Source organism: Lepisosteus oculatus, chromosome 13 (assembly GCF_040954835.1).
Source record: "Lepisosteus oculatus isolate fLepOcu1 chromosome 13, fLepOcu1.hap2, whole genome shotgun sequence".
Lineage (NCBI taxonomy): Eukaryota > Metazoa > Chordata > Actinopteri > Semionotiformes > Lepisosteidae > Lepisosteus > Lepisosteus oculatus.
The window spans coordinates 21,738,026-21,759,451 of record NC_090708.1 but is presented as its reverse complement, the minus strand read 5'-3'; the positions used below and the strand labels follow the sequence as shown (position 1 = coordinate 21,759,451).

At 34.7% G+C, this 21,426-nt stretch overlaps 1 protein-coding gene across 5 annotated transcripts in view; it reads right to left on the bottom strand.

Moving 5' to 3' along the window:
* frmpd4 (FERM and PDZ domain containing 4) overlaps positions 1–21,426 on the bottom strand; it is a 106,689-nt gene that overhangs the window by 38,333 nt on the left and 46,930 nt on the right. For 3 of the 5 annotated variants that reach the window (XM_015361446.2, XM_015361453.2, XM_015361447.2), the window contains exon 2: positions 4,228–4,344. In XM_015361446.2, coding sequence (XP_015216932.2) covers positions 4,228–4,344 — 117 coding nt within the window. Of the gene's footprint in view, positions 1–3,842; positions 4,112–4,227; positions 4,345–17,768; positions 17,875–21,426 lie in introns of those variants that run through there. The other 2 variants (XM_015361450.2, XM_015361452.2) reach the window with 2 other exon arrangements.

Sequence of the window (21,426 nt, the reverse complement as noted above, 5' to 3'; positions counted from 1 at the left end):
CTGCTGATGTCTTTCTATATTTTCATGCTAAGCATGCCTTTTTAATTCCTTTGCCTGTTGTGACTGACTAATCACTGGAAATTGCTTTGATGGTACCTTTCAATATTCTGTAGACTTTTGATCAAAGTTCTGAGAAGACTTCTGGGTGAAACGGTCTCTGATGTCTCCTCTGTAGACACTAGGAACAAGTAAAAGGTTTATTCCATGCTGAAAAAAAGAAGAAAGAGAACACAACGTTTCGGCCGTGGAGCCTTCTTCGGGTGTGAGCTCACACCTGAAGAAGGCTCCTCGGCCAAAACGTTGTGTTCTCTTTCTTCTTTTTTTCAGCATGGAATAAACCTATTACTTGTTCCTTTGCAGCCTACGCATGCTGACAGAGCTACCCACCTGAACTACAACCGTCTGTAGACACTATGTTATAATGTCCTGTATGGAGACATACTCTAAGCAGAGACCCTTTTGTCATCACAATCATTAAAATCAAACAGGTTTGATTTATTCGTAGTAAGTCGCAAAACGTGGGGGGGGGACTTGTCTCTGCTCAGTCAACAGCCAATGAGTGCTCAACCGGAAGTATAATGTGTACAATGCGGCTGCAAGGAAAGAAGGAAAGCGAGTGTTTTAAAAAATAAATTATGACATTCCAGTGTGCTCCACGTTGATTGGCTGCCAAAATGGGGCGACCTCGCGATACGAGATTTGGAACCGTGAATAATAATAATAATAATAATAATAATAATAATAATAATAATAATAATAATAATTGCTTACACTTATAAAGCGCTTTTCTGGAAACTCCACTCAAAGTCGCTTTCCAGGTAATGGGGACTCCCCTCCACCACCACCAATGTGCAGCCCCACCTGGATGATGCGACGGCAGCCATAGAGCACCAGAACGCTCACCACACATCAGCTATCAGTGGGGAGGAAATCGTGAGGGGATGGTGTAATAAGTCACCCCCTGCGATTCTTAGTCGTATAATTTGATGCTCTCTAGGACAGAAAAGGCATTTAACTACAGCAACTCAGTAGTTAAATTTGACATGGTTTCTGACTAGAAGTCGTGTCGAGTCCTATAGCATGACAAACGTTTTAGTGGGGTTTGGGTTTTAGGAAGTACACTTTTCTGGGGAGACTTCTAGGTTTAAGTAGTAACAGAGAAAGAGTTGTCTGTTTTTAATTTTTTTTTTCATATAAGACCGGCATAAACTCTGTAGTGTCTCCTGAACTGTACAGTGTTTTTCTTTAGGGTTTTTATGTGCTCAGATCTATGTAGCTGCCTTAGGGAGCATTCTCTTGTATTGTTATTCATATGGTCTCAAATATTTTCTAGAATAAATAATATTCTTGAAAAAAACAGAACTGTGAATAAGTTAAGATGCTATAACATTTAACTATAACTCTGTATGACAAATTAAATGCAATTTTGAGTTGACAGTTAATGGCAAGATTTCTGCTTGACCCGATATCTGTTCTTTTTCTTTTCCCGTTTACAACCGTTTTTGTGCAATATATGCCAGGGACCTGTGCAATACATTTATATGTATATTTATATTGTGCAATATTACTTTTTTGTGTACTGTTCTGTTCTGGTTTGTTCTTTGTGTGTTCTGGACTGTGAGTATCTCTTCTTAGTGCACTTCTCACTGTACTGATTGTATTGTATGTTCAGTATTGTATTATTTTTATTGTATCATTCGTTACACTGTGGCTGTGTCGTCTGTGTTAAGCTGCTGTTGCACTGCAATTTCCCTCACGGGATCAATAAAGTATCTATCTATCATTTTTGTCCAACACATTACAGAAATCAAAATCCTGTTCTGCACTAACTCTCCTTTTTTGGAGCTGTTAGTCTGCAGCATGTAAAATAACAGATGGATTGCCGGTGAACATGCATCCAGTCTGCAGTGTCTCCCATTTGGCATTTGCTGGCATTTGGAATCGGCCGAGTATAAACTATTGATTGTATATATATAGAAACTATTGAGATTCAGGTTCTCAAAAACATGAGATGAAGCCGTTTGGCCCATCTAGAAACAGACAATAATGTGTGCATCCTTCCTTCAATATCAGTCTGTAGCATGATTCTCTAGGATACAAATCCATCCCCTCTTAATCTTTTCCTTTAAGGGTGATGAGTTTAAATTTGTCAATATGGAAGAATGGGGGGTTATTTACTCAGACATTCAAATCACACTACTTTATTTCACCTTATGTAGCATACTGCAGCATACAGTACAGTATGTGTGAAATAAATGCCACGGGCACTGTTTAGCTTAGTGTGACTCTTTTTGAGGTGTAAAAATAATGTAAGAAATCCAATATACATTACAAGAACTGTGTTATCTAACATAAATAATGCGCAGTTACGTTAGGTTAGGTCTTCAGTGTTTATATAACCAGCTGAGAAATGCAGCTCTTCTCCCTCAAAGGGTCTAGGTGCCCAAAGCACCACTGCTCAGACAGCAAGGATTTCTGCTCTTCAAAGGGAAGTCCTGCTGTCAGGGATTTCACCCCTTTATGTTCCAATGGGATGACGTCACCTTATGGAATAGGCTCTGGGCTCAGCAGCACGGTTACACATACCACACATTTTCTTTCAATGAAAACTGGTTTTCGTACGCATGCCACAGATTGTAGGAGGAAACTGACTGAGATATGAAAAACCTTTACTGCTCTGACTGGAGCAGAACCCCACTGTGTCAGAAACCCACCTGGAGACAAGCATTGGCCACTATGTGTACAGAATGTTTATTTTTGGAAAATGGACTATACTGTATAAAAAAGATTATTCTACAGTATGTTGAAGAGAACCAACGCAACCTTAAAAAAACTGCAACTAGTACCCAAACCATACATGATACCTTGACAGAATAGCTGCTGTGAACTTTTTAAAGCCCAGTCAATGATGAGATATTATTATTCATACTGGCTGCAAAATGCACATTTTTGCCTGTTTCCTGTGATAAAATAAATCCACCTTATTAGATTCTCTGTCAACATCTGCAGCAGGAATGGTCTGTAATCAGCAATATGTAATTGAACTCACAAGATCATCTTTAAACTTTACATATTCCCAGAGCAAGATCTTTATAACACCACACATTGACATGTCAATGATGTACAGTATATCTGAATAATTGATTTGATTTAATTGAAAGCCATCACTAAAGTTATGAAGAGCCAGCATGTTTTTTATTGGACATTGGATGCTACAGTACACCTGTGTAAAAACAAATTAGCAACATATCATATGCAAAGTTCAGAATAAAAAAGAATTAAGCAAACCTTCAAGACAAAGAAACAATAAAACATTTCTGATAATGAGCTCATTGTTTCAAAAACCCATACAATATTTTATACTACTATAATCCAAATATCAAGAATCAAGAATCCAAATTTACCTTAGAGACCTTGCCTAAACAGAAGTTGTTCACTGGATGGACAACTTTTCACGATTTAAAGTGTATGGCTTTTAGTGATAGAAAACCAAGAAAATTATTATCCATACATTTTGGAAATATTAAAATAAAAAAAAGATTGAATGAAAATAGTGAACGTGTATCCAAAATATCTGATATTGTTGATGATAAATAATTACCTTTTTATGGACTGCAACAGTTTTAGAAAAATACATACTTACTACAGTATAAGGAGATACTAGCAACATACAGTACATGAATGGAAAAAGCAGATATACTGTAAGTCCAATCTGTTTAACATTGTATGATTTTCACAGGGCATTATGGTTGAAGTTCAAATCTGACAATACTGTTTATGAATAAATATTTTAAAAAAAATGAAACACATTTAACACAACAAAGTGTAAATAAATTATTTACCTGCAATTTTCTGAGAAATCCCAAATTTCTTAATTGTAGCCTCTGCTGGCTTTGGCTACAATCAGACCATCTCCAGGTTTAGTTTTATTTCAGATTCTAATCAGATCAAGGCAGCCATGCCCTGCTGATTTGAACATAGTCGCTGTATTCCGTTCCTATGCCTTTGCGCTCTAGAAATTACCTGCAATGTTAACACTGATGCAATTCTTTGAAAACATGTTTTTTTTTTCTCTTTTGCTTTTCCTTCCTCACCAGCCAAAGCAAGCCATCAGTATGCTATATACACAGCAGGAGACTCACAAGTGGTAGGCAGTGACGTGTGAGGAATAATTACATGCTGCAGAAGCTTCTAAACATCTGGGTTCTCTGTATCTTTGCCACTTACTTGATGTAACAGTCTCTGCCTTCTCTATTTGTCGCCATCTCCCATCCATAGGGGGGTCCTTGCGAGGAGCTCCAGGTCCCTGAAGGTGGGGGCCAGCCAGACGATTTTGTCCTGTGGCTGAGAGGTGAAAGGAGAAATGACAGCTGAAAAGAATGGTCAGAGTTAAGACCATTGAAAAAGAGTTTCCCAAACATAGGCTCTCCTGCAGCCTTAAATTATTCTTCCAAACAGTTCTGGAAACGCAACACTGCTCTGGCAAAAAGGACAAACCCCATACGATGTCCAAAATACAATCATCTCTTCTGAGTTCCTCTTAGTACTCTTACTGCTTACAAGACATTAAACTGACACCCAGCAGGCATTTCAAAGTTAGACGAGGACATGACAAAAAAAGGGACTAAAAAATTAAAACAACTGGATTTGGACAATAAAACGTAGATCAGATGTGTATGTGATTTAAAATACTTTTGAAATGCTCAGGTTACATACGTTGCTCAAATATTTTTTTTTCTTCTTTTTAAATGAACAATATACATATATATTACAAATCAATGAAGCCTAAATACTGACATTTAACAAGGGCAGGCAACATAATTGTATAGGTACAGGAAATTCTGAATGGAAAAATATAGTACATCACAATCCTACACATGACTTAAAAATCAAGTGCTAAAAAAGTAGCACAGTACCTCGTGGCAGGAAGTAAAGGTTTATTTTTTTAACAAAATGTGATAAATCTAACATTAAACACAACTAAGGATTCTTGTTTTTGCTTCCATTGAAATATGTCATTTAAAGATAGGCTCTATTATACAGTATGTATTATTTAGACCTTTGCTTCAAAAAATATCAGTCCGATCAACTTTAACATAACTTCTTTTTCCACTTTTGACATGAACTAGCAACAGCTTGAGGGCTTCCAAAGTGATTTTGTATGGGGAATAGGTGTGAATTCTGTTCTGTACGGATTTCATAGGTAAGCATCTAAGAGTCAACTGGGGAAAGAGAAAAAAAATTGCTATATAAACCTAATGGCTCTTTAATGGGTTTCCAGGGAGTACAAAAAAGAATTTAGCCTTTACATGCACAATATGTCAAAAGCAATGTTTTTCAAATATCAAGGGTGAAGTGTAGTCTATGTAGACTGGGTGAATGAAATTGCAGTATGGGAAAGCATATTATGGGCTGAACTAAGAAAATAGATCTGTAAAAGGAATTTATAAACTATAAACTCCTGAGCATTTTTAAAGGTTACATGAAAATATCAGATGTAATAATATATATACAGTATATAAAGTTACCACAGGACCACATAAGGAAACTGCTATGCTGCCCACTACTAAGTATGAGAATATTAAGACCCAAATTTCACGGTTTTCTTCATATGATGGCATTAAAAGCATGCTAATAAATGCCTTATGAAATCCTTCACAGACTCAAAACAGATCAATGAAGCTTATGTCTGAATCACCCACTAAATGTTCATGTACTTGAAATAAACACATCTCAATGAGACTATAAAATGTTTGTACAGCTTCTAATTTGGAAAAATGGGCTGCAAGATTTACTAGCAGCAAATGCTGAAAAGCCAATAGAATAAATGAAGATGTTTACACATACAGTATTTAACCAATTAACCGCAGATCAAATCAAAACTTTGTTCCACGTGCCAGCCATGTATGAAGTAAAAATCCAACTCTTGATGGCAGATTTCCTTTGGGCAGAAGGAAGAGGTGTCAAACAAATCGTGCCATGAATTTTGGATTTAAAAATAATGTTTAGAGGTGAGGCCTAATGTTTTATTTGCTCTAAGCCTAAATCCAAACAAGACAGCATTCTACAAAGACTTTGCATTACTGTTTATAGTTTGTGAAGAACATCAGTGATATTTCTTGTTACTGCTGTCAACATCAAGCATGGTTGTGTGAGACTCATGATCTTCTTAATTAAGATTGAGTTTATTGTATTATAAGACTGTGACAGTATTCAGTGAAACTGGTAACCAGACTTTAATGACCTTTGCATTATTTTTCTTCGCATCAACACAATTTCGTAAAATCTGTTTGTTATCGGCATTATGAAATGTAACAATACGTAATGCCAGGACATTAATCTATTCTGTCCAGTATTTAAATAGGATTTTAATAAAAGATTACTTTCGAGTCATTTTTTTTCCAGTAGAATGCAATACAATGCTATTTTGTCTGCTTACTATTTACAGTATGAATATATTGCACAACATCATATCTTTCACTTGTCAATAACAATGTGATATTTTTCTTGTTACAGGGTATAAACTATAAAGGCGTAACTGCGCATTTTAAAGGTTATTTAGATTTTACAATAATTGCTAACATGTACAGTACATATAAACACAAAAATTGTCATTGTTACATAAAACAATGATAAAAATCGTTTTAATTTCAGTTCTTTTATCTGTCTGCAGACTTCCTCATCACAGAACTGTATTTCCATTTGTCTGAAAGCTGGATGTGCTCAAGACAAACCATCTCAATTGTTTAGCTGTTCCGTTTTCTATTTCAGTCCTAATCACTTTCCACAGCACATAGATGTAATCCACATTCACAGCTACTCTATTTTAGCACAGCCAAAACAGCTTCAAATTACTATGACCGTGTTTGCAGAAGTCACCACAGATTACTGACAATCACATTCCTTTTTCTTTTCATCCTATGCTGAGAAAGTTCAAACATGCTGTACAATACCAAAATCTTCTGCACTGCACATTTGATCAATTTTAATTTTAAATGTATATTTAGTGTTTTTTGACAATTGTTTCAACTGGTGGAGTGTCCCACTTCTTGTAATCTTATGTTAAAACATCTCAGACCTTAGAACTCAATATGTCAGTAAAAGGAGTAGTTTTTCAATGAAGCCTCTTTCAGAGGTTCATATTTTATACCTTAATGTGCATACATAGTCATTATATACCTTTCCATGGAATCTCTGTAAATCACTTATTGTATAAATGTGCTCTACCCTTCTTTCAGGTTTTATAATATTAATATTCTGAGTACAGTAGGTGTTCTATACAATTTACCAGTGTTCCAATAATTTTGCCCCAAAACATTAACAATTCTATATGAACGGGTATGTAAATATATACATATAGGACAGAATGCTGTTGGCGATTTATGTCCTTTATTTTAAATTAAAACAACAACACAAAATTACATGTCAAAATTCATTGTTAGTTATCCATTTAACCATTTATTTTTTCCATTTAATTCCAATTAATCCATTTAATTTTTCTTAAATGCATTTTTCATATATCTGTAACTTTTACTTTCTACTAATGTGATTATTGAGGGACTGCCATGTCTGTTAGTTTTTGTTCCAACTGGGCCTTTAATCACCAGTGCTAATTGATGCATGTAATTGATCTGCTGTCTCATTTAGAGTCCTTGGTTTCAAAATACCCTTGTTAAAGTATATTACTTCCATCAACATCAGCCTACAAAACTCCAGTCTCTCTTCAACACAGAAATTAAGGTTTAGATCCCTTATATATTTCTAAACGGGTCTTAATAGGTGGGACGTCACAGGTGGGAGTGACAATGTATCAGACACTCCCTCAGTGAGTATTAGTTTGTTTAGCTTCTGCTTCAGTCATATTAATTATATTTCAGCTGACACACCTGAATGAGGGGAGTTCAGAAACTCAAGAAGTAGCACTGTTATGACATGCCTGTTAGATGGAAAGAGCCGCAACTCCTGGACAGGCTGAGGAATCCAAGTGCTTGAGCCCAGCAAAGGCATGAGGAGTTACAAGAGCTGGCAGAGATAGCCGATTGGGATAGGCGATATTGGCCTGATTCAAAACTGAAGGCGAGTACAACTAACAGAGCAGAGTAGGGCAGAGCAGGGCAGGTTGGCTGTGCCACCAAGCAAGGGTGGTAGCCAGAAGGTTCGGCACAATGCCTCTGGTGCTGGGATGTAGTGACAATGGGTGGCGGGGGTGCCAAGTGGCAGCGAGGTTCGAGAACCATACAGAAGCTCAATGGCAGGGCAATGGTCCTTAGGCAGATCATGGTTTAAATATCTTGAACTGACTATCCCTGAGTTATGACGATGTTAACTGGATGCAGGTGGCTGGGACAAGTGGCACAACTGAATCCTTACAACCCTGGGAGGTGTTCGACTCCTTGTGTGAATGCAGCTGGTTGCCATGGAGACTGAGGACTGCGAGCCTTCGCTCACCCCAGCATAACAGGCACAGGGTTGATATTAATGTCGAACTTCAGACTTTTTTTTTAAGGACATTTAAAAATTTCACCTGGTATAGAAAATTAAAATCACTTTTCCTGAAGTAAAATCACTTTTCCAGAAGTAAGGGTGGTCCCCTGAGAACTACTGTTCTACACCAGCTGGGATCTGTAATACCGCAGCACCAAAAAATTACACTGGCTTGGTGTTTCAGACAAATCAAAGTGAATCATTTCTCCAGATTCCAATCTTCTATCAGTATTAGAATACAGTGACAGAATACTGACACAATCTAGATTTGTGGGAGGATGGAACAAGCCTCCAAGTCATGGCATGAGTGCTGAGTCACTGAATTTTCATAAATGTTGTGAGTCATGGAGCCACTAAGTCCCAGATGAGCAGCAATAGGCTCAGCTTTTCTGTAACACTTTGTGTACCCAAAGAACAGAGTGAATAATATTGGAAAGATATAAACACAGGAGATTTTTCAAAATATTTCTTCATTCTCTCTTTCAGGGCTCACTAGCATAAACTCCAGGTGCTAACTGAGGCAAAATATTTTTTGTTTGTTGTCTGCACACTTCGTGCCACAATATATTCCCAAGACTTTTAGGTCCAACGTAATGAAATCCCCCAAATTATAAGTATAAAATGCAAAGTATAAGGATTGGCGAATTGCTAAAATAGAAAATTGCTTAATTGGCTTCACTGGAATGTTTATTCCTCAGTGTAAAAGCCTTTTAATTTAAAAGAGCAGCTTCCTTACAGTTCATTTTGAAAGAAACTTAAACATTAATAAAGTTGAAGGCAATCCCATAAAAAGACTTCTGACGGCACAGTTTTCTTGACTGAAAAAGTAGAAGTCTTTAAGACTTAAAATTGCACGTCTCATAGCCTTCTGACTTGCTACTGTACATTCTAAGAAAAGGCACCTACTGGATATCAGAAATCATCACTGCTAAACATATTTATAGATAAGAACCTAAAGCTGTAACAGCCACTTAAACTCATAGACATTTTTACATTAGAATTATTATCTGGGGGTAAACTGAAAATATAACATTATTTTCCCACACTTTTATGGATACAATATTTTCCAAAAAGTTTCTTAAAAACATGTACTGTATGTTGTTATGGACCTGTCTTTTATTTTCTGTACATGGCCAAGAATAAACAGAAAATTAGTGATGATCAAGCAAGCAAATAGATAGTTTGACTATGTACTCTATCCAAATACAGGATCCACTGAAGTCCCATTCGTATACTCTAAATGCATAATATTAAATACTGTATATGCATAATATAAAATATTCCAGCAGATGGAAATAAAATTGTATTAAAATCAAAGTAGTTTTGAAATCTATGTAAATAGTTTTATTAGGGGACTCTTGAGAAATAAAAGATCTACAAGAAAAACAATTATTGTTTTAATAGAACCCTCATAAAGTCCATTTGAAACTTTTTTGGGGTTAAAAAATATATGTGATGGCTTTTGTGAAAATGAACAGTAAAAAAAATGCCAGACAGTAAAAGGCCAAGGAAATGATCTTTAAAGAATATTTTGATCTTTAAAGTTACTGTAATTACAGAATTGCAATGTACTCACATTTACCCATTTTCCCTTAGGCAAGATGGTTTTCCTTTAAATGACATGAGATGCACCTGCCACTGTGACACCACAGTAAGAAAACAACTTCCTTTTTTAATCACCTTTTCATTCATAATTTTTGTTCTTTCAATAAGGCCCTTGTTATTTGCATTGGTAGCTGTCTATAGCAATTTTTTGTCACTCCTACCTGGCACACATTGAAGAAGACAAAGCTGTCAGCCTAATGAAGAAGTCAGACTCCCAAGTTAACATCAGTCTGAAGCACGTACACTTTCATAGACCAGATTATTAAGCATTTCTGTCATTGGGTATGTCTGTGAGCCACTTATAAATAGCAGTGGCTCATATCAGTCAAACATTGGTTTTGTAAGGATGGTGGTAGTGATATCAGGGTAATCAGTACAAGATGAATAACCCATAAATATGGGTTTTGATTACTTTGATTTACAGCAACTCACAAATATAGTGAGAATTGTACCCACAATGTACCCACAGCCTTCCTTATTATACTGGATATTTTCTTGTTGCATCATCAAACTCTTATTTTACATTATTGTTCTATTAGAACATTTTATAGCTTTTTGGAGAAGAGGATACATTTTTTTTTCTAATTTACCATTTTGTCACATGCACAGGACAATGTTATAATTCTTGAACAGAACTGAAGAAGACAGATGTATCTTTGCAATAATTTGATAACGTGTGATACAAGCTGTACCAGGTGGAACAGACCTTCTTTCAATAATTATTACAGTACATTCATGGATATTCTTGAATTACATTCAAGGTGTACATTCAGTTCGTACACAAGTACTACAAACCTCTTTCAGCCTCTGCCACTTTCAGTCTGACGTCGAAGTCAAAGCCAAATAACAAACATCGCAGGAAAGGTTTCGTGATACACTTGTTTTCTGGCACCTCAAATGACAATGACAAAATATTCAAAAAATGCATTAATGCATAAAAATATCAAAGCATCCAGGTCCATAGCAGCAGTGCAGTAAAAGTGATGGACTTAGCTCTGGATGAATCACATTGCATCTTGTATTTTAGATAGAAGGAGGATTTGGATGAATGAAATAAATCCATCACCGGGACAACCACAGTGAGGGGAAAGCAAACTCTGTGTATAAAACAAATAATAGGGATAGGCGGTATGCTGTACTGTAGCTCATAATGGTAAAAAAGGTGGACCAAGATCTACAGTACAGAAGAAGAAAACAATATTGTGATATTTAGTAAAAAGCAAATCCCTCTGTTAAGAAGAGATTATAATTATGTCTTAATTCTTGTAATTGGAGTTTATTAATGCTTCAGTGTTTCTAGGTGAGACATTTCAAGACTTGGCGCAACATTTCAATTTTGCCTCATTGTGAAAGATGTAAACACATCAAATAATGAGCAAATCTGCAAGTGCTCCATACCTGGAAGATAGTGTGGTAGTTCTACCTTGATCTGATGTTTGAATGACTTTACTCGCTGAGGAGATTTGCAGCTCTCAGGATTATGTTATGGAGATATCCAACAATAGTAAGATTTCATCTATTCAGTGTAGAGTCCCAGCTCCTTCAGCTTACATGATTTCTACTGTGTGATATTTATGCTGGCTCTGTACTTCTAATTGCATGATAACTCTCTATATTTATGGCTGTTCTGCTAGAACTGAAAGCCTTATCAAGCACTGGTATAATATTAATTATGTAAAAAAGGTTATGCATTATTATACTGTACAGATCTTAGGCCTATCTTCCCTCCTTTTCACAGTATTTTAAGGAACATATTGAGACAAGTCTACTAATGTACTACTTTGGTTACTACTTTGATTAGATTACATTTTTTAAATCAATGTGTCGGTGTTTCAGAGATATTTACAAATAGCCATACAAAAAGAGCTGAATCTCTATGTTGCTATGCAACCAATATGTACTCATACTACTGTGTTGTTTGAAGTGTTAATTAAATGGGTCAAGAGAAATTCAGTGCATCCATTATTTTCCGAAATGTGTTTTTACTGAGTCATTTAATTTTTGGACCTCCATCAGGGAACTACTACACACATACCAGTATAACACATACTCCTTATGTAAAGCAAACTGAGTTTTTTCATCACAAATAATAAATCAAAGGGATTCTCAGCAAGCTTGGTCTTTCCAATTATATTTTCTTATTTGTACAAGCTGGAGGAGAGAAAATGTAACCTGAGAAAATGAAGACTGTAAACTCATTATCGGTGGCATCCTTATTATTTTCATTTAAAGTCTTTTTCACCTTTTTCACCTCTTGCACCAGAAAGGTTCAAGTATACTGCCGTCTTGTGATGGTAAGTGTAATTTTCTGACATACACATGGTTAAAAGTGTAAAATATTCATCTTGTGGAGAACTTATACACATCTGTTGAAATAATAATGACCAACTAGTTTATTCCAACCTTAACCACAGTTTCAATCCACCCACAAGAATGGACAGGAATTTACACAACTGATACTGTCCTAGGTGTTATGATAAGAGCAAAACATGTCACAGGGTGCGATTTTCAATGGTATCCCTTACAGCAGTATACCATCTCAACCATGCTGTCCTATGAATTTGACCTTCAGTAACATTAGCACCATGATAGAAATACTATGCAATGACAGATATCATCAGAAAAAATATCAAGAAAATGTATATCTTTTAACTATTTTCTTGACTTGTGACATTTATATTATGAAAAAAACAAATAATTTGGGAAATAGAAAAGTAGGTAGAAAAGTATCAATGGTACATTGAGAACACAATTTCTTTGCACATAAACAGGAATGTATTTCACAAAGATGCATTTAATAATATACAGGTAGTCCAGGTAAAGATGTATTGCACATTCTTAATTGTCTTAGAAGAACGACATGGTTGTAAACAATTAAAAAAGAACATCTTACTGATTTGTCAATAAACAACATTTTAAAATATTGGGTCACAAACCAGAAATTTAACTGATTTTTATTGTACAGTATGTGAGAACATTTTCCTGGGTGATATAATGGGTGACCTGATACTACCATTTGTAAGAGTCTTTCTTAATTTTCTATAATATCACTCTTGACAGTGAGTCAGGGTTAGTTTTCTGTTCCCAAAATTGTATCACTAATTCAAGAGCTCTCTCAGCAAAAGTAGTTACTCTACTCATGCTGATTTGGTAAGTGGGGATGTGTTGGTATTATTTAGCATGCTGCACAAACAGGTCAGGGGTTGATTAGTTTCTCATTAGAAGACACTCATATTAGCAACATTACCAAAGCATACACATTTAACTAGCTTTTTGTTAAGAAACAGGTACTCATTAATATTTGGGGGGTTGGAATACTGCAAGAGGATGGTCAAAATTTTAACCATAAGGGGTGGGAATGTAGAGGGGATAAATATTTGCAGCTTTAAAGTGGGACACAACAGGAAAATATTTGAGAAACATGAATTTATGCCATGATCGCTAGATCATGATTCCTGATTTACTGCTTGGATGCAGTAAAAATTGGTTCTTCATTTTCAAACTTTCATTTCCATTAATTTCTGAATTAAAACAAAAGAAGTCTTTGTCATAAATAAAAGCAGTGCCATTAAAAAAAAATAAAATAATTGAAGATTAGAAAAAATAAATAGGCTAGAATTTTCTATGGGATCCTATACCATGATAACTATTGGAAGGAGTTCTGGAGCTTTTTGTACTGTACATAAGGGACATTTTATCTGCTGTAGGTTCCCTAGATATTTTATATATAGTTGAAGAGACTGCCGAACAGTCTACTTTACATGAACCTGGAGAGGCAGATGGTAAGCTTTTTGGAAGTAGGCCCTTTGGATGTCACAAAGTGCTTCCTAAAGGCCAGATTGTTTAACAACAGGCATCCACATTCTCAACAGCTGACATGGGAAGAAGCCAGTATATGAGCCTCAGCTGGACCTGTGTGAAAGCGCATGACCAAGATGCTAACAGATGGAGGCAATGAGCCAGTCTAATTCAATTGCTACACTATAAACACCATGTTTGATAATCTGAGTGCCACTCTGAAGAGCAAAGCTGGTAAAATGTTCTAATTATTTTAGCACTTTTCTTTAAGAAAAGATTGGGGGGATTACAGCAGCAGTGAATATTTTCACTCAACAACAGATGTCTCTGAAACAAAGAGTATGTTGTGTTAGGTTTCAAGCCTTCCAATCATAGATGCACGTTAGGTAAACAAGAAAAGGGTTATTGGATAACATTACGTTTATTTACGCTTTATTACCTCACAGCCTGAACGTACTGTATAAGGTGTCAGAAACTAAACATGTCTGAGCCTTTCTGGGATACTGGGATGAGTGACCTCCGGGGAAAACCACTTTTCAATTGGACCACATATTCCAGGTCAGTGTCCCTGTATGGTAACCAGGGACACTGGGCTGTAGGTGCCACTGTTCTGACAAGTTGTTAAACCAAGGTCCTGACTGATTGGTCATTAAAGATGCTATGGCTACCTAAAGTTCTCTCTCAGTTCAACTGTTGAAGCAAATTCTCAATTTTCTTTGTCCCCCCTTTTCAAATAAGATATTAAAAATTAGAATAAAATAATTTTATTTTAAGAAAATTAGATACTTCAGAGTTTATATATAATGTGGAGTTATCATTGTGTTATTTCTTAATGTGTATTCACTAAGTTGAAAATGTAATCAGAAGCTTGCATAAAGTCCTGTTCAACAACTGATTCTGGACAGTAATTTAAACATTAATGCATTGTGCTTAAAATATTTAATTGGCATTCAATTAAATTTTGAATTAAGTGCACTGTTTGTTAAACTAACAATTTATACAATTTAGCGGTTCGCTTTCTAACTGCCTACAGAATACTGTCACCCTCTAGTGAATAAACATAAGTGCTCTATTACAGTGAAAAAGTTAGCCAGGCCACACCTTCATACAAATTACAAGCAGAACATGCTTCGTTGACCTGACAGTAGCAATGCTGACCGATTTTGATGGCTGCCAATTTATGTCTAAATTGGGAGTCCAGGGGACAACACAAATAATACCAGACAAAAGAAATGTACTTTAGTAGGGGTGAAAGCAAAATTACTTGTATTTTAGAGTAATTAGCAATTTGCCCTTTGAACAAATTCAAAAATTTTACTTAAAATAAGAAATTGGCAACACCGCATGAAAACATACTGCACCACAGCAGAATATATAATGAAATCTGTGTGGCTCCATTTGCTACGAAACATTGCTGTGGTCTCATTTATTATTATTACTTTTATTATTAATTCATAAACTTGAAGACACCACAAATGATCAGAAGAAAAAAACAATAGAAGGGGTTAATTCACGTGAGTACAAAATATGGCACAGAAATATGGTAAAGGCTATCTCATGTCCCTGCCTCATGTTACTCTTCTTCTATTATAAAGTCTTAAGAAATGCCTCAAAATCTATTGTAAGATTATAAAATAATGTCCTCTCTTCTAATTAGATAAAGCAGAAAAGAATTTTCATTAAATATTATGTCCAACATTTTTTACAATGCTGCTGTAATATTCATAACAATATATTATTCTGATTTCAAATGACAGACATTTTTAGAACTGTTCAGCAGTTTACATTATTACTTAAAAAACAGCTTTATAATGGTTAAAGGCTTACCAGTTTATTCAGACTCAAGCAAATCTAATAACTACAGTATGTTATTAGTGTAGAACTCAAATTTAATATTCTGTACTTCCAGACTTCATGAGACTAAAAAACAAAGAAGGATAAGGTTCCTATGTTATCTTGTCACTGGATTTAAAAAAAATGACAATTCTACTTTAATTGTTTGGCAATAATACTATTGTTTAAAATGTATATGTTGTGCTTTGTAACATTATGTGTTGATGGGATGGGTGACTGGTGAATGATGCGTCCTCAGATATCTGGTCATGACTAGTAGTTATCAAAGTGTGTATTGATTAGGTGGCTAGGAGTTAGGAGCTGGATCTGGATGATGCTGGATCTAATTTTTGTTCCAAATATAGGATTATTCAATAATATTGATTTTAAAAGAAAACAAAGTGACAGGTCTCTTTGGGGAACTGATGAAAAATTCGATCCTATACAGTATTTGTTTTTAATGTTCAAGTGTAAGGAGAGGGGTAAACTGGAACTTTTCTTTTATTACATCTAATTTCAAAGACCCTCTGTGATGGCTGCTTTTCAGGAATTCATTTTATTTAATTCTAATAGTTGCTCCCATAATCATTTTATACTGAATTATTGATTCATTGCTGCAGATATCCTAGCATTTTAGAATTTGGAGTCAGATATTAATCTTTTTCATTCATATTTCAGCATAACTTGCGTGCAAGTAAAATGACACTTGTTTGAACCATGTTTATCTGATGTTTCAATATATATGCACAAATCCTCAATAATTATCTCTACCAACTCTGTTCACTATAACCATAAACACTAATTGTGATAAGAATTTAACTGTTTTCCACAGAATTTATTTTCAATTTGGAAAATTAGGAATTGAAAAATTATTGCTTTCAGAAAGCAACTCTATTCCTAAGGAAAAGATCAGGGGACAATATACATTTTGAAAATGTTATTTATATTGTTATAAACAATAATTTAAACAATATTTAATTGTAAAAAAGGAATATTCAGGTCTCCTTTGTGTCTTTAGAGAATAATATACAGTGTAATACAGACAACCTACAATCAGGCAAAAGCTCTCTACTTTATCTCTTAATCCTTATAATCTTGAAAAAATCAAAAAACTTTGTGGGATAAGAGGATTTAGCAGTATAATGTTGAAAACTGCAGCTCAGGACAAATCCCAGATTGTTGAAGTGGACTGGGGGAGGGGAGATGTTACTCAAAACCATCAATTCAAGTACTCTCCATCTAAAATGATTTTGTTGACGAGCCTTTCATAGATGTTTGGATTGATAGATGCATTTTTCGCTTCTAAATGTATTATTTTTTCATGTACTGAACTTGAATAGTTGAATTACGGTATTATCTGATTTAGATTTTTCTATCATTAAGCAAAAGTCCACATACAAAAGAGGCCCATTATACAGTTTATACTTCTACTAGTTTATTTCTACAACACAACTAGAAAGCAATTAGTAGCTAAAGTCAGAAGAAAAGGTATATTGCATTTTAAGGAGGCGCTACATTTATTTTATCATAAATAAAAGCAGAAATCTTGTGCCAGGGGTGATTTTGGGATCTATCTGAAACATCAGAAATCTCTTGCATCTTAAAAGTGTGTTTGTGTGCAAAATAATAAGAAGAGGTAGAATGATCTAATGAGCCTGGATGCTGTGGCTATATACTGTACATTCAGTGTTAACCGAACCCCTTCATAAGCAATCGTAAGTAACGAAAATGTTACTTTTTCACAGTCTAATATTTTATAAATATAGGGTTATTTTATGCCTTTGTTTAATTATATTTATATTGCAATATATATTTCATGTACTTATACTGCAATATAAAATCTGCTGCTCACCATGGTGATGAGTTATTCTGAGACATGAGACATTCAAACAATAGAAAAAAACATATTTCCCAGGCCCCATCTTTGCCCTGGATATCTTTCCATGGCCCACCAGAGCTAAAGACACAGAACTAGAGTTAGTCATTGATTCCGTGCCTTGATCCTTAACTGCAGCCATCAACTGCAATCAGAAGAATATTACACTTACATGTTCAGATGATTTGACTTCAGCTGTGGATCCTGTAAATGCTGACAGATTTAAAAAATCCATTTTCATTCTAGGTATTCAGTTGAGAAGCATTCATTTATTGTTTTTTATCAGAATGATTTTCAAGGTTTTATTCCAGTCTGAGTTCCTGCTGACTCACAGTCATCATGGTTTCTTCAGTGCCAGCCGTCTTCGCTTTAGGACAATGAAACTGTACCTCAGGAGCAGGCATCAATAAGTGATGACTATACCGTCACATTCATAACTAAATAATTGAGTGCCAGTATAGTATCGACTCTGCAGAATAAATGAACTCGTAACTCGTGAATTTTTTGAAGCTGTTGGGTAATTTGTGATTCTCTCAAATAAATGATGGTGCTTAAATATGATTAACCATTGACTGAGCCAAAAGTGTAGTCTTTTTGCTATCAGGCAGTTCTCTTTTTAAGCCTTTTTTTAAATATTGTCATAAGTACTGTTGTTAAATGGTTATATTCAGCATATTTGCCTATTTTCTCTGAATGGGAACAAAAATACTATTATACAGTAGTTTCAGTAGTATTAAATTAAATATGATGTAATAGATAGTAATATTTTTACCAGCCACAAAACAATTGTTTTCACGATCTACTCATTTAACAGCATTGTTTCTGTGCAGAGAACTGTTAAACAATTTGCATAAAAATGTACTCTATTGTGTTTTTTGACAAATGTGAGGTTATCAGTCTTAAACACATTTCAACATGATGCAACAGATTAACCAATCCTTTATTTCATAAAGGTTTTATTAAGATAAGAGACATTTGTCTCGATCCACAAATTTGAAATGTTTTAAAGTGCATAATCAGAGTTATATTTGAATGATTCTTGATCTGAAGCTTGCAGACATTGATTTTTAAGTCAAATCCCTATACAGAACAAGAGGATGAACATATGGAACCGAACCCTGAGTTGCCCCCAAGGGAGCTGCATATGATTTTACACTAACAGACAATACTGAGAAAAGCTGTATTTGCCGAAGCAGTATTATCTGTAGGAAAATACTAATAATAAACAGTGGATAAATTGCACACACTTATTAAAATAACAAATAATTGCCAACATTTTACAATAATATGTCAAAAATATAATTTTCCCTAACTTGTGAATTTTAAACAATGGTATAACCCTGAAAACAGGGGTCGGTAGAGGAAAAAACTACAGGAAATCAATTCATAGGACAATTTGGCCTAATATGTTCATTGCATCGCTGTTACCATTTCTGTTTCGCAGAAGCATTTAATTTGTACTTTTCCCCTTCACATAAATACTACTACTCAAAAATTATGTTAGCTTCAATAAATTCAAAATTGACCATAAACAACATCATCTTAAAATGTATGTGAAAGAACCACACAGTTTCTATTAAGATTCTATTTAGCAAAATGTCGGCAAAGAATATTATTACAATTAGTAAAGCCTGTCATCCCTATAGCATCAGTTTCCATAGAAACGGTTTAAGCTCTTCTTGCCTGAAAGCCAAAATAGTGGAAGAGCTCTTCTGCTGGATGTTGAGTAAAATCAAATGGCAAAGACAGCTCTGAACATCTGCAAGTTTTAACAAAGCAAAACACCTCATGCTTGCCCTAATATACTATCAAAAACTACAACATATATTATCTTTCATTCCATAATGGATATTATTCTTCTGTAATGTTATCTTTTTTATTTAACAATAACTCTATATCGTCTCTACACTAAAATACCTCCAACATTATTCTTTATTGAAACAATATATGTGACTTATTGCTAAGTTGTTTGTCTTTGAGAGAGAAGTTGTTGTTCTTGTTCTACAGTAGGTGCATTACAGTACATCTTTCAAATCCAAACATTTTCCAAAGTACACTAAAAGAACAAGACAAAAACTGAAGAACCGTTTTTGTATACTGGATTGTTCCACATGTACTTCACTTACCTCTGCGATGGGATTGTGGACTACCTTCATAAGAGTATATATGCTTGGCTGACATGAAGACATACTGACAACAAAACAGGTGAGAATAGGAAAGCAACAGTGAGATCAGCTGTTCCTTCTTGGTTGGCTGGATGTTATGGCCAAGATAGGTCATTTTCTCTCTTACTCTCCTCATAGAATAATGTGAAATAATTCTCAGCACAAGTTCTACATAGAATTGAGATAATTGAATGGTTTTTCTTGTGATAGATCCACTTTGTTCTATGTCCATCTTGGCCATCAGATCCAGGACCATAAATCATCTTAATCAGCATCTCGAGTGTATACTGAATGTTAAAATCTGGAATGCGATTTATACTCTAAAATTCAATTTAATTTTTTAAACAGTTCTGAGTGAGACACCATCACTTGCTCAGTACTAAAGTTTAATGATAAGAGCTTTGATCCTGTGGAGCCATAGCTGTATGTGTACGACACACTGTGCAATAGACATTAAGAATAATTGCAACACAATTAGTATACAGTATGAATTTATGGGATATACTGTCAATGTGACTTTTAAATTTGACATAGATACAGGAGGCCATTTACAGACAGACATAAACTCTGACATTTACCCCTTTCTCTTATTGTGAACAATGGTCTGCATTTAGAAAAGAACACAAATTCTGCTAGTGATACTCTGATACTCTTTGTGAAAATAGTGGGTGATACAAACTAATGGCATCCTTCCCTCAGTGCCTTGCACATGCCCAGAATCCCATTTGTCTATACTTCGAACTAAATTGGATGATTCTTAGCACACATGCAAACATAGTAGGCGGAACATGCAGTTAAATGCAAGGAAAAGTATGTATTTTTAAATGTTTTAAACTGCATATATCCAGATGCTGCTGATTATGTTAAACAATGTTTATAATTTTGTTCACAAAATTTCACATTTTGATGTTTGTGACCAACATTTGTCAATATATTGACAAATGTCTAGTTAATGGGGTATGAACAGCTCATAAACAAATAAATGTACAAAAGTATTTTATAGAACTTGGGGAACAGCAAAAAGCTTAGTTTTAGTTCAATTAAATGTTTAAATTATAAACCCCAAAGTCAGCAGAAAGACAACAGGTGTTAAGAAAGGTCCTGCAGAAGCAGAGATAAGATGTCATTCTTGTTATTGTGAGCTCTCTAATTCTAATTTACAGTTAATACCCAATACAGAGCATTGATTAAGGGAAGCATTCTGTTCTTTCTAAAAATAGAAAAATACAGCTGGAATTCAGATGCAAGAAGAGAATCTTCACTTTTATACTTTATATATACAGTATGCTGTATAAGGGTTATCGGACAAGTATGTTTTAATTTACTCTGATGTCTAATATAGCCATTGTGCTTTAAAAAAATGATAGACAAATAATAAAAACTTTTTGGACTGTTGGAGCAATAATCTTAATAAATCTCAATACACATTCCGCCACAAACCTGAGTAAAAATACATGCATCAGAAAAATAAATAAGTCTTGGTTCACTAAGCACTTGTATAGTGTTACGCATCATTCCTGTTTCCAGTTCTATAAGTAATTCTGAAATACTGTATATTTACATAATATTTATCATCATTACTATGGCAAAAAAATTGATATTACTTTACATGGACAGTGTCATAAATCAACTATGCACCTATAAGAAACCTATAAGAAAATAAAA